Source organism: Nyctibius grandis, chromosome 4 (assembly GCF_013368605.1).
Source record: "Nyctibius grandis isolate bNycGra1 chromosome 4, bNycGra1.pri, whole genome shotgun sequence".
Lineage (NCBI taxonomy): Eukaryota > Metazoa > Chordata > Aves > Nyctibiiformes > Nyctibiidae > Nyctibius > Nyctibius grandis.
Window position 1 is genome coordinate 17247536 of NC_090661.1, and position 13449 is coordinate 17260984.

The following is a 13449-nucleotide window of genomic DNA, read 5'->3' on the forward strand; positions in this document are numbered from 1 at the left end:
AATCAAGCTACTTTTTATGTATAAAGAGTTTAAGTGCAGCATCCAGAGATGACCTTTAATTTAGGTTTCAATTTCTGCAGTAAATTTACAATACATTTAGAGATAGTATTTCCCTAAAAGATTACTCTTATTAAGCAGCAGAAAGAAATACCAAATATTTATACATCAGAACTGATTAAACAAACCACTGTCTAGTGAGCTGTTGAACCCTGAGAATGGAAACTATAGAAATAAAAGATATGAACGTATTTTTGATTCAGTAGCATTTCTGAAAGAATCATGGAGAATGCAGAGCTCTTTTTAAACTTCTTTAAAGACGTGAGAAATATTTATATAAAGATACATTAGATTGAGAGTTCTGCATTATTTTCTTCTCTCCCTTTTTCAGCTCAATTCCACCCACTTCCTCTCCCTCCCATTTGTATGCTTAGAAACTTGGTTAATGTCTTTTGCTACTTCAGCTAATGCTAAATGTAAAGTTAAAAAGGTGCTGAAATTAAACAACAGTACGAACACAGGGAAAGAACCTCTTGGTAGCTGAGGCTCAGCTACAAGTGGCAGCGATTTTCCGCTGCTTTAAAATGCAGATAGAACAAAAGACCCAACGAAGTGAAACAGAGAACAGGAGACAATATGGAACACATTGATTAGAGAGAAAGAAAACAGTGAGAAGTCCAAAGGAGAGATGTGGTATTGCTACAGTCTAGTTTCCTATTTCACTTTTACAACAGAACAGTCCAGAACAATCATTAAACAAACCATTGAAAAGCCAAGTCTCATCTCAAACAGCACACTGTGTACTGCATTCTTCAAACTGTTACAGTTCATTTTATAAGTGAGATCCATAATAGCAAATTACACAGATTGCTTTGCTTGAATCTGCATCTTCTGCTTACAAGACTTCTCACATAGAAGGAAAAATGCAGTCACTCTTCCATGCACTGCTATCTTATTCTATATTTCTGCATGTACCTGCTGCGAATCTGTTTTTTCTGACTTTTTCATCACTTTCCTGTTTGAACATCAGGTCTCAAAGTGCTTCTATTATTATTTTTGTTTCCTCAAACTGGTAGTGGCAAATGATTAACTGGTACAGTAATCTTTTCACATGAAAGATTTCCCATTTCTAATTCCACAGAGATAGGGCTACATTTAGTGCCATATTTATTTCAAAACAGATTTAAAATACAGCCAGGAATATGTCCTGCAAAAAAACCCCACCATCTGCACTTTTATTATTAGACACAAACCCAGTCCTATTAAATTCAGTGGGAATATACACCTGCATTTATAAAAAGAGAATAATTTTTGCATAAACAATCAGGGCACTGATGTTCAATTTAAAGGGGACTTTGGGCCTAGAAGCCTAAAGCCCTTCGTCATAAGGGCTGAAAGATAGCATCTTCTTTTCATGACCTAATGCAAGTGAGGAAAGAAAGCCTCATTCTTTTTTTAAGCCACAATGATGCCAGGTGTTTGCCTGACAGTAACAGTAGGTACCCCTCACTTTTGCCAGATTTACATTACCTGTCAAAAGGAAATATTTTTCACACTGTCAACCAGAAGTCACTTTCCAGTTGCATGTCTCCAATTAACTGTGTAATACTTACTCATGTATTTATGAGTTTCAAAAATTAATGTTTATTCTGGAGTCACCTTTCTGTGGTTTATGGATAAGCTAATTCATATGTTGCAATAAATATATAATTGACCAGGAAATAGTTCTATGAATCCCAAATCCAAGCATCCTTAGATCAGGAGTTCTATATTATGCTTCCGCTTCTGAAACTGTCTTCATGCTTCTGTTCCTCTGATAGACTATGAATTGCTTTTAAGACCTGAAACTAGAGATATTTGCACTTAATTTGACATTTCCATACTAATTTGTTTTCATAGCTGGTGTTGTGCTTTTGTTAAGTACTTGGGTTTAGACTTGCATATAGTTATTTCCTTATCAACAAACTGGAGTGATCATACTGCATATAAGATGACTTTAAGGAAATAAAATGCTTCACAACTAGGGCCATCAGAACAAAATAATTCATCCTAGATTCTCTCAGGCACAGCATAACTTTCAAGCCTGAATTAAAAACACACAGAGACACAGATCTGAAATAACTAACCACTTTTATTACACAGAAAATTAGTAGGTGGCTTTGCACACAGAGATATGCCTATTGCACAATTCTAAATTTGATCCTTAATTCTGTGCCAACATATCTATCATGCAGGTCCTACTAACGTGTGTAGCCAGCTCATAAATATTTGTTCCCTAGGACTTTGAAATGAAGAATGAAAAAGAAGCATTTGTCTAAATAATTCATGGAAATTGACTGGTCATCAGCATCCAGCCACAGAGGCACCCAGTGAAACGCAGCACAGCAGCTTGCTTTTCAGCTGCCTCAAGTGCAAAAGCAGAATGCACAACCTCACAGTAAAACAAACAGAATATTTTTCATTTCAAAATATTTGGGAATATCTGTTACCTGAATGTCAATATTCCAACTGACATTACAAAACACAGGGTTTTCACTAACTTTTTGCCAAACCCTTACATCTATAGGCTGATCTGGCATTGTTTCAGGCCTTTTAATAAACTGCATACACAAAGTAAACACACTTCTAACTGAACAGTTCTCAGGCTTTACAACATTTGGGCATCCGTGCTTCAACAGGACACATTTCAATTAATATTTTATCCAGTTTTGCATTTAATCCAATGTATCCAGTTTTGAATCTAAAACCAAAGCCTTAAAAGAAATAATGACTTCCATTTTCTTCCACCCTAGCAGAGACTCAATTCAAGCCATATATGGGAACATGTTTTGTACCATCCCATCACTCCTGACATCGAGCAATCTAGGGAGATTTCAACAAAGGTTACAATCAAAAATTAAGGAGGTAAAAGAGAAAAATATACCTTACTAAAAGACTAGAGTGTTAATTTGGTAAGATTCTTCAGCTGATATGCATTACCTATATCCTAAGGTCTCCCACAAGTAGTTCATGAAAAAAAAAACATCTCAGATGTTACACAAGTTGGACTTAAAAGTGATGGAGCACCTTATTGTTTGAAATATATCACTGAAGGTGACAATGAGAAATAACTAAATCATTCCCAAATCCAAAAAAGATAATGAAAACTCCTAGCACTAAAACTTATTTCTCTTAAAGAAAGGCTGCAATGGTGTGGTAAACTAAAGTTTAGAAAAAAGCTATGCAAAGGAAACGTCTAGATCTGGTTTTGCTGCTCCGTTGTTCTTGTCTAAGGCTTGAGGAAATTTATTACTTCCTCCTCCTACTTGTTGCAATAAGAAATCTTCCAGAATACAAGTCCCCTAAATCCACTGCCTACAAATATATGTACATTTAGGTGACTCGTCTGAAAATGCAAGTCCTTTTGTTTGGGGGCAGGGAAGACTCCCCCCAAAACTACTTTTTTTAAAAAAATGCCCTTCTAAATTGGCTAGAAAAAGCACGTTCATGCTTCTCTGCTATTTATATTGTATAAAAAGAAGGCCTGAAAATTGGCAGCAGGCATTTCTGCATGTTTTGTACCTCAGAAATACAAGTAATGCCAAGAACTTTCATCCATAGTTTCACTGCAGAAATCCTCAGATTTCTAGAAATAGGAGGGGAAAAAAAATTGTCTCATTCCTCTGCTAGAGGACATACTGTCACACATCTACTATGGTAAATAATATGCATTTCTCAGGAGTTTTAATTAAACAATGACAGAAGATTTTTTTAGAGGCATTTGAACAAAAATCTGTTGTAATTCTCTATTTTTTAGAATAATCTGAGAACCCGGACATAATATTTTAGCATAAAAGATGTGAAAAATCTTCTTTTAAAAGGAAAAAAACAACAAAATAAAAAATACATGCCTATTTCAGATCATTTTTATATACCACAAAGCAGTAATAAAGATCAAAACAGATCTTTTCTTCCAATGCAGATCATCATTTGACTGTTAAAGAAGGTGCTGCTGAAATGGAAAGGCTGGTATTTTGTGTAAATAGTATTTCATAATTGCACTTTACAGCTATTCCACTGGAAAATGGTGGAGGCAGTAACATAATTCTCAACAGGCAAGTACTCCCACACATTGTCTCCATGTGAAAATCTTGAGGCTATCAACCACCAGCTGCCCACAGACATTAGCTAAAAACTAAAGCCTTGTGTCACAGCCAAGTGAACTTTTCTTTGGGTCAACACAAAGATTTACTGGCACTTAGAACAGTATACACCGACTTCAAGGTAAAAAGAGTTTGACGCAAATATCTGAGATAGCCCTATCAGCTCCATATTTCAGCTGCTCCCACCTGAATTGGCTTCTCTTGTCTAAGTCAACTAATGCACAATTCAATAGCCTTGACTTACTGTGAGATGTGAGTTATTGGGGTCAACAGTGTCTCACCCTCCAGGTCAAGCTCATCGGCAAAGCTGTTGGTCCTGATGAAGGGTCCTGTGTTCACATCTAAAAACGTCGGGTTTTTTTTCACTGTGAGGAAACATGCAGATAACAGTTAAAGCAGTAGCATTAGGCTTTTTCGAGAAAGGTCTACCACTGGTTTGGATCTCTGCAATACTGTACATTTTAACAGAATATTGAAAACAGAAGTTACTATCAAAAAAAATGCATATACTGCAGAGTTCATGAGAAGTAAAACTTCTAACTCTTCTTTTAGCTGAAGAATTTCAACTTCTGCTGAAGACTTAAAACTAATATTTTTTTCTCTTTTTTTGTTCATACTCCTCATACACTAGAATGTAGAGTATCTATATCACAGGCAGCTTCATGCGTTATAAAACTTATTGTACAACACTCAGCCATACCATGGACCACCGCTGTACAGCAACAGTGCATGAGTGCAATTCAATGACAAGATCAGTTCCTTTTGATATCATCTCTACTTTGTTTTTTAGTTTATAATACCAGTTTCTGGGGTGTAATTACTGTGACTAAGACCAAGAAACGAAGCGTAGATCAACAAAGGAGCCTAGGCATTTTTATGGTGAGCGGTCAGCTCCTGTCACGCACTGGCTGAGCCAGTCAACTGGTTCCCAATCCTTCCCACACTTAGGCTTGAGGATGCCTCTTCTTTGAGCCCAGACACAAGACAGGTGGCAAGATGTTCAGTTCATCTGAGATGAGATCCTTAGCGGGAAGGCCATTTCACAAAACTCCAGATATTGAAAAGTTTTTAGTGGCAAAAATTTACTTGTTAACCAACACTTTCATGCATCTAAGAAATTACGCAGAGGTTTCATTTTTAAACTCAGGCTCCTAAATTCTGCCAGACTCCAACATTAAGTGCTTTTTCCAGCATGGTCCTAACATTTGTGAGAGAAGTCACAAAATTTGCATATAAATAAAACCACTATTGTATTTATACATGACTGTAAATGAATTTTATAGAGAATAAAAACAAGTAAAATTCTGCAGAAATCATAGGTAGATTGTGACACCTCCATAGAAATCTTTATCTGTGCAACTGGCTGGATCATTTAATGAAATAATTACCATGTTGTAATTTATGAAGTCTCTACCGTATTAAACAAAATACTTTACAATATAGCAGTAAATAATGTCCTGCCAAAATGCAACATGAAAGCTAAAGGAATACAGCAGAAATAGCTAACTTAAATGCTGAATTTAATGAGAGTAGAAGTGGGGATATCAGGAAACAATTTTTTTTTAATTGCAATAATTTTACTCAAGTAAGTAGGTATCTTCATATGGCAGAAATGGATTTGAACTTTTACAAATAATCAGAACAGAAAATGTTATTATATCATCAGGCACATGGCCATTCAAAATTACAATGGGAAAGTCTGCCCTCCAGAAATTGTAATAGGAGAGGAAGACCTCTGAAACGACACTAAAAAAAAAAGGGACAACTACTAGGAGATAAAATGTATTTTAAAGACAAATTAAAAGCATGAACCACTTGCAGCACTTAAAAATCAAAGTTCTACAGTAAGTTTTAGCAAATGTTAGCTTCCTATTTTTGGTTTTAGTACCATGTTATTTAATCACTTTGCTATAGCCATCATCCAAGATAGTGACTGTGAAACAAGCAAAATAATTCCATATTCAGATATGCAGCAAAATGTCTTTAAAACAGACTCTTTTTGGCTTTCACTAAATTAATTTTCACTGTTTTCATTTCTACAAGATACAAATGAAACTTTCCCGGTTTCTAGGAAAGGAGAACTCACAGCCTTTTTAGTTTTCCCGATGGCAAGTGATAAAACTGCTGAACCCATGTGAAGTGTTTGCTGAACACTCACTAAATTGTGCTTATGGGAGATACAACACAGTACACAAGTGGATTTGCAGAAACAGCTATTCTTGGATCATTCACAGTTATCGTTTTTCAGTTTCATGGGAGGGGAGAGAAGGAGTGGCACAATGTCAAAGGAACAAGACTACCTCAGCCGATTTGAAAGTGCTATTATCTGAGAATACAGAGATGAAGAGCTGCTTAATATGAGGTAAACATGGTATCTCCCTCCCTCTTTTTATATTAAAATTTTCTAAGCACGTGACCAAGATCAGTCTGTTCTGGTGACCGGTGCAGCCCTGTGCTCTTTATGTTCTCATTCTTAAATGTATGTTGCTGCTTCCAACATAAAGGAGAAACCACTCTAAAACACTACCATGCAACCTGCTTGTGCAGAGAGACAGGAGGGACCAAGGAAAGAACATGGTATTAATGAGAGCTTCCCTGACACAAAGTGCCTTGAAACAAGGCTCAAGCACAGCACCAGGGAGCATATGCTGCCGCAGCATATTTTTTTAATTATAAACATAATTTCATAGCCATTTGACTTTGGAGGAGTCTTTCTCACAAAGCAGTGTTAAAAAAGTATGTTAAAAAAAGACACTGAATTTCTAAATAAGCAGGCTATAGGAGGGGAAAAAAGGAAGCTTTAGAAACTACTTTTCAATGGATAATAATGAGTGAAAAGACACAGGAAACAGATGTAGCAAGGGATATTTACTACAATTCAGGGGTCCCCAAGCTTTATTTTCTCTATTTTTGATGGGTAGCAGCAGCAACTATGGTAACAGGCAAGACTATCCAACTGATAATGCTGAGCCAAATACTACTTTGAAGTGGCAGAAAATACACTCCCCACAATGTGACAACCCCTGACTTTAAAACAGAAATTCTGAACTTTCTGGAAACATTCCAGGTCAGGTCAGACAGGGCTTTGAGCAACCTGATCTAGTTGAAGATGTCCCTACTCATTCCAGGGGGGTGGACTAGACGACCTTTAAAGGTCCCTTCCAAAAAAAATCTGAATTTTAACTAATGCATTTAGAAAATGCCTCTGTTCTGCAGAAAATGTCTTTCTTTTTTAGTTAAACATTTGCAATTTACAACCTGAAAAACTTTCCAAACTCAAAATTCTACTGACATGCCTATGCTTTCTTTAAAAACCAGCATTATACTTTTCTGTGCCACAGCAGGCAACTCCAGACAAAGCATTGCAAAGATTTAGTAATTAACAAAGGTGATGGAGCAATGAAATATTATGAGCTTTACCTGGAGAGGAAGGAGCGCTGGAAGACTGCTGGTCTGTGGAAAAGGATGGCCAGGAGCGCTGACAATCTAAGTCAAGAGTAAAGATGCACATAAAACAAAGAAACAAAGAGAGAGAGGGGGTGGGGTGGGCAGAAAAAAGCTACAGACAGGCAGCTGAGGAGATGCAGACATACCTAAAATACAGTATGTTGTACCTGACATCTTTAAAACCAAAATAAAAAATACCGTGGAAAAGAGTTTGTGTGAAACTCACTACACATTAGCAGAATATTAAACCACCACTAGGGGAGGCATCGTGTCTCTTCAAACCCATTCTTCATGACACTGTCACCCGCTGCAAAATATTCCTCCCTCCATGCCAGTCTCATTTTGAGGAAAGTAATCTATATGTTTGTCCCTTCCTTCATGACTTTAGAGTTTCCTCAAGTGTCTCCCTTTCCAAAGTGTACAGCCTCATATGGGTCAGACCCCTCTTGCTCCAGTTCATATCATTCACAGTGTAGCTAGCTCCTGGTCAGATTTCAGTGCTGTCAGGTGGGCAGACCAGTACTGCCACCCACATTTGAAGCTGCCTGACTCATTCCATAAAAAGCATTTGAAGCTGCCCACTTCAACCATTTAAGCCAAGTGCCTGCCTCAAGCTGAATACCTTGGGGAAAAGTTTCAGGCAAACAAGAGGAGTCAACGATGAGAAAGAGACTCAGCAAAACATAACATTTATGCTATGTTTAGTTCTTTTGAATAGTGTTACTCTTTTAATAACTATTTCATTAAGAAATGTCTGTAGACTCACACACTAGGACAGATGATTGGTATCTTTCAGAAGTGTTGCCTTACTTTTATGCAAAGAGAAAAATTCTCAAAATGTAAAAGTATTAGAGTTTAAAAACATGAAAAAAACCCCTCATTTTGCAAGTGTTCTGTCAGTGCTAGGCATGCTCCAGCCATGGCTCTTGGGTCCTTACTGAACTCATGATGCCAGAAGAAAGTAGGAGGGGAGAAAAGGAGGTGGAAATCTCCGGTACTGGCCAGAAAAGAAACCAGCCAGACGGGGGATCCAGGAGTGTGAAGACTTGAATATAAGTGGGCAGCCCAAAGAGAGAATCAGAATTTACTGAATATGAGAAAGTAGCATATGAATATGTTACTAGAGGTTTTCTGAGGACTAAATTAAAGCTGAAAGGGTATCTTTTGTTCTTGTACTTCTTAATTTCTTGTTTCTGAGCTTTTGACTCAGCAGCTTCAGTTTTCTGCGTAGGTATCTTATTCACAGTAAGTACAAATACACTCTCCCCTCTATTTCTTTGAGTCACTGTGAGAACAGTGTTAGGTAACCTCTCAGGTCCACTGAGCTCATGCTGCCTGGCTAGGAAATAGAAACTGAACCTACAGTGGCTGGCAAAGCTCCTCTGATATTTCCCCAAGGTGAAGGAATTTCTTGTTCATGTAAAACAGGTGACTTCATGGCTCTTGCTGCTCTTCTGAGCTTGTTCCACCATGCTCACTTCCAACAGAGATGCACCACTTGGAATATAGGAGAACAGTGGAAACCAGAAAATGGGCAAATCAAGGATTGGTCAGGGGGAGTCAAGGACATTCAGGTTTTTTTCTGATATTTTACCACCTTAATTGCACCTGTGTTCCATGTGGGTTCAGAAGAGAAACTGAACCGTGCATTTTCAGATGATTTAATCCAAGCCTGAGCATCCTTGCACTTGATTACTGAAAAGAAGCCTCTATTGTCTTTAGTGGATGAAGAACAGACAATTTACAGGTGGCTCACAGCACTCCCCCTAGATCACAGTAGTTTTTTGCCCAGACCTAGCTCTAACCCTAGAGTCTTTGGGGAACACTCAATTGTTAAGAAAGTGCCTAATCAACCACATTAGAAACATCACAAGACTACATGGCTGCTTAAGTGATCACAGAATCCAGACAAACAACAAAATAAATTATTTAATTTATGGGTCCCCATCTGTTCACAAATATCTACAGAGCATTTTTACAAGAACAGATGCATGTACTTCAGAATGTACAATATTGGAGGTCAAATCTGGAAATTTTCCTTCTACCCCAATCTATTTGCTTAGAAATTAATTCTCAGCTATATGCTCAGATAACTTAACTACTGGATGAATTATGCTTTATTATATGTAGATTATCTTTTTCTATTGGTTATATATACATGAGCAATTTTTCTCAATTATAAAAAAAACCCAGAGATCATCTACTTATATAAATGAGTGCTCACTTTTCTCTTTTTAATGAAACTGTGGGTGCAACTGTGATGACAAGTGTGAGAATGTACATTTTTGTCTGTCTAGATCTCCTTGGCTGCAAAAGATTTCTTAAAAACTATATAGCACTAGACACACATGAAAAGCACTGCAAACATTACATTGTCATAAGCTGGCATGCCATAGATAAAATTATTTTCCTCAACTTACCAATCAATTTTAACATTCCTGTTTGTCCTGTATACTTGTAACAGTTTAGAGAGAGCAGAACACAGAAAAAAAAAAGAAAAAAGATAAGTGTCAGAAGAAATTAGAGAAAGTCCTTTTATTGAAAGCTATCGAGCTGATTTTTGAAGTGGCAGTAGTAGGCTACCTGCAAATCATATTGTCCTCTAATCAACTTAGAAATTTAGTGATAAAAGGTGGGACTTTACAAAACTAAGCATTTGTACAGTTCGTCATTGGATTGTTTTGAAGGAAGGTATCTATACTCAAAGCCTGAAACATAGACTAAACTTAGTACTTGTCCACCTTTTAACAGCTATGCCATTTCTACCACCAGATGCAATTCACAATCATTTCTTAACAGAGGCCAAGAAAGAGTGGAAAAGCATGGATGTTACAGAACAAGACAAGACAGAAGCGTACCAGAAAAGTACATGCAAGGTGAGACTTTCTGCTTGAATTAAAATAGGCCTGGTGCCAGCCCACATTGCTATCTTATTTTAAAGGTCATTAAATTTAATCAGGTCACCTACATTTTTGAGGAAAAAAACACAAGTACTTAAGGTATCGATAATCAATAAAACACATCTTAAAAATTAAACCTCATTCTTGCTGCCAAAATTTGAGTAATACACATTAAAAACTTCTAATAAAAGTATATTTGTAAAAAAGCCACATTGTAAATTCAGAGTTCTTTTGGAAGTTCATTATAGCTACAGCAACTGTAACTAAGCTATTAATTATAAGGTGACTATCAAAGTCCTTTCTTCTTTTTCCTCATACTATTTTGTATAGTGACAGTTAATACAGATGGATCCACATTTATCTTAAGTACTTCCGCTTTCAAAATTTGATTCACAGCCTACTCCACTGAGCAGATGGCAGGAGCACATGATGGTTTCATGTAGTAGACTATGTTCAGTGCAGCCAAGACATGTCAGTCCTTTTTGGTTGAGGTACAAACACAACAGTAACACATCTCGGGTAAATTTCACATGGAAAAGCTGACAGCTAATCCTTGTAGTTTCAATCAATGGCAGAATTGGGGAACTTATGCACCAGCCTCAGAGACAGTAGCTCTTCTGTCGGGCAGAAATGACAAATAATCTTAGTTTGCCTGCAGTGGAACACACTCATTAAAGGAATGGTCGAATCTCATCCAGACAAGCCAGCAACCAAAGTCAAAAAGCAAAATATTCTTGCTTTAGAACAAGAGCTTGTTCTGTCCTCATCCTCTCTCCTACAGATATTAAAGAGGACCTGTGTGTAAATCACTAACAGAAGCCAATAGAGTTACTGGCATTTTATAATGAAATTTCTTACCAGAATTTTCATATGTTTCAAAACTGAAATCAGATTTCCTGTCCTCCGTCACGTGGTCATAAGTGATGTGTGGAACAGTTAACATCCTATCTGGAGAAGAAGGCCCATTGTCCTTGTCTAACTTAAATTTCTTCTTTTTAACCTAAAAATACACATACGTTAAATTACTCAAACCAAGCCACATTTAGTTGTCTTTTCAGTAATGTCTTCAATAATAATGCAATCCCCAATGAGCAATAACCAGTCAAAAGAGTGCCTGACCAATTACATTTGCATGATGCCACACTGTGCCTTTCTCAGCAAGATTGCCCCCCATCCCGCCAGAACTGGCTAATCACTAGAATTCTGCATATTGTCATTAGCAAATCCCTTGCCTGCAGTAAAAAAATCTGCTAGTTCTGCAACAGTTTATATAAATCAAACTATTCCAGAATATCTTTACCATTTTATGGATGCAATAAATCATGCCTTCAGCGAAAAGCAAATGGATATATTGCTACTGAACTCAGATGAACCTGGGATACTAGGGAAGATTTTTGCACAACATCCTCTCCTTCCAGCATGAGACTACTGTGCAATACTCTTACAATAGAGAGGATGAAGTATCACATAATCTAAAGATTCTGACAAAGGTTTTTTGTTGATGTTTTTTAAACAAATAAATTCTTAACTTATGGAATTAGTTGATATTTCATATTTCATACTACCGTATGTAGGCACAAGATGTCTTCACTATAGACGTTTAGAAAGCCATAAAAATCAATAGCTGAGAGAAGCAGCAGGTTTTGAGTTTTTTTAAAACCAATTAAAAGTTACTGTTTTGGAAATAGTAATTTTCTTTTTTTCCTTTGCTTACAGTTTTCCAAACAATGACAGTAAGTTAACCGATTGATGTGCCTGAGTTAGGTCATAATTGCTCTTCTCCAAACCCATAGATCCATTAAAAAAGTCAAGCTTGGGAACTGAAGCCAATCAAATTATAGTTTAAAATGTTTGTATACTGAAAATCTCAAAACTTTGAAACCAAGTAATCTGTAAAACAAACACAACAAATAGCCTGTAGAGAGTAAACAAATTCAGTCTAATTTAAAAATTTTAAATTACTATAACAGGACATGTTAGTTACTGGTACCATCACTGATTTCTTCGGTTTTGGACTGGGTGACAGCAAATGATAATTTCTGGCAGGTTTTCGAATGTATATTTTCCAGGTAGAAGAGTCTGGATTTTCTGCTGCATAGCATCTCCATGCAGTCTAGAACAAATGTTTTAAGCAACAGAACAATTAATGCAATCAGATTTGTAGCTATCTGTACTACAAAGTAACTTCCAAATAGCACATTAGTCACTCTTTATTTAATAGTATTCTTGAATTTCCCCACTGGAAACAAACTCAGCATAGTTTAGAATCCTTATTTAGTAAACAGAAACCACACAGTTTGAGCTGGGCAACGAGAAAGGAAGATCAGTCTTCTAAAGTGCAACTTTTATTTGCATTAGCAACAAACCAATAGTAAGAGAATTCTAGACTGAACTCAAAAGACTGGGGTTGAATTTCTTGCTTTGCCCCACTTTTCCTCTCTGACTTTGACCATTTTGCCTATTGCATCCTGTGTTTCAGGCTCCTACTCAGAAAACAACAATCGTTCTTCCGTGCCTCACAAGAGTACTATCAGAAAAAGAGCAATCGTGATGTGGTCAGTCAGGCTATATTTATACGAAGAAATAAGACCGAGAGCATGACAGCACCAGTGGTTAACCAGGAGCCTAAACTCAAAACCAATCCTCCCTCCTGCCAAGCACTAAAGTACTTTATTCAAAGACAAAAAGGAGGAAAAGCAGGGCTAGGAAACAAGACCAACCAGAGACACAACACTACTGCATTCTCTCTTAAATGTGTAAATATATCAGAGTTGATTAATAATTAATCTCCACATTCAAAAGGCAGATTCTCACTTACACACTACATGAAAAAAGGACGCACATATACATACACAAAATCTAAAGAGGGAAAGGCCAGAAAAGGCTCGATGAAAGAAACAAAGAAAGGCAGAATGACAGAGGAAAACAGACAGCAGCTGGAAAGTAAAGGATCAGACAATCAA

At 36.9% G+C, this 13449-nt stretch overlaps 1 protein-coding gene across 1 annotated transcript in view; it reads right to left on the reverse strand.

The window, feature by feature from the left end:
- The window catches only part of KCNQ1 (potassium voltage-gated channel subfamily Q member 1), a 379050-nt gene that overhangs the window by 246681 nt on the left and 118920 nt on the right, over positions 1 to 13449 (reverse strand). The window contains exons 9-13 of the mRNA XM_068398668.1: positions 12477 to 12599; positions 11345 to 11486; positions 10007 to 10033; positions 7560 to 7625; positions 4384 to 4504 (exon numbers count right to left, since the gene is read on the reverse strand). Of these exons, the coding sequence (XP_068254769.1) occupies positions 4384 to 4504; positions 7560 to 7625; positions 10007 to 10033; positions 11345 to 11486; positions 12477 to 12599 (479 nt within the window). The remainder of the gene's footprint in view (positions 1 to 4383; positions 4505 to 7559; positions 7626 to 10006; positions 10034 to 11344; positions 11487 to 12476; positions 12600 to 13449) is intronic.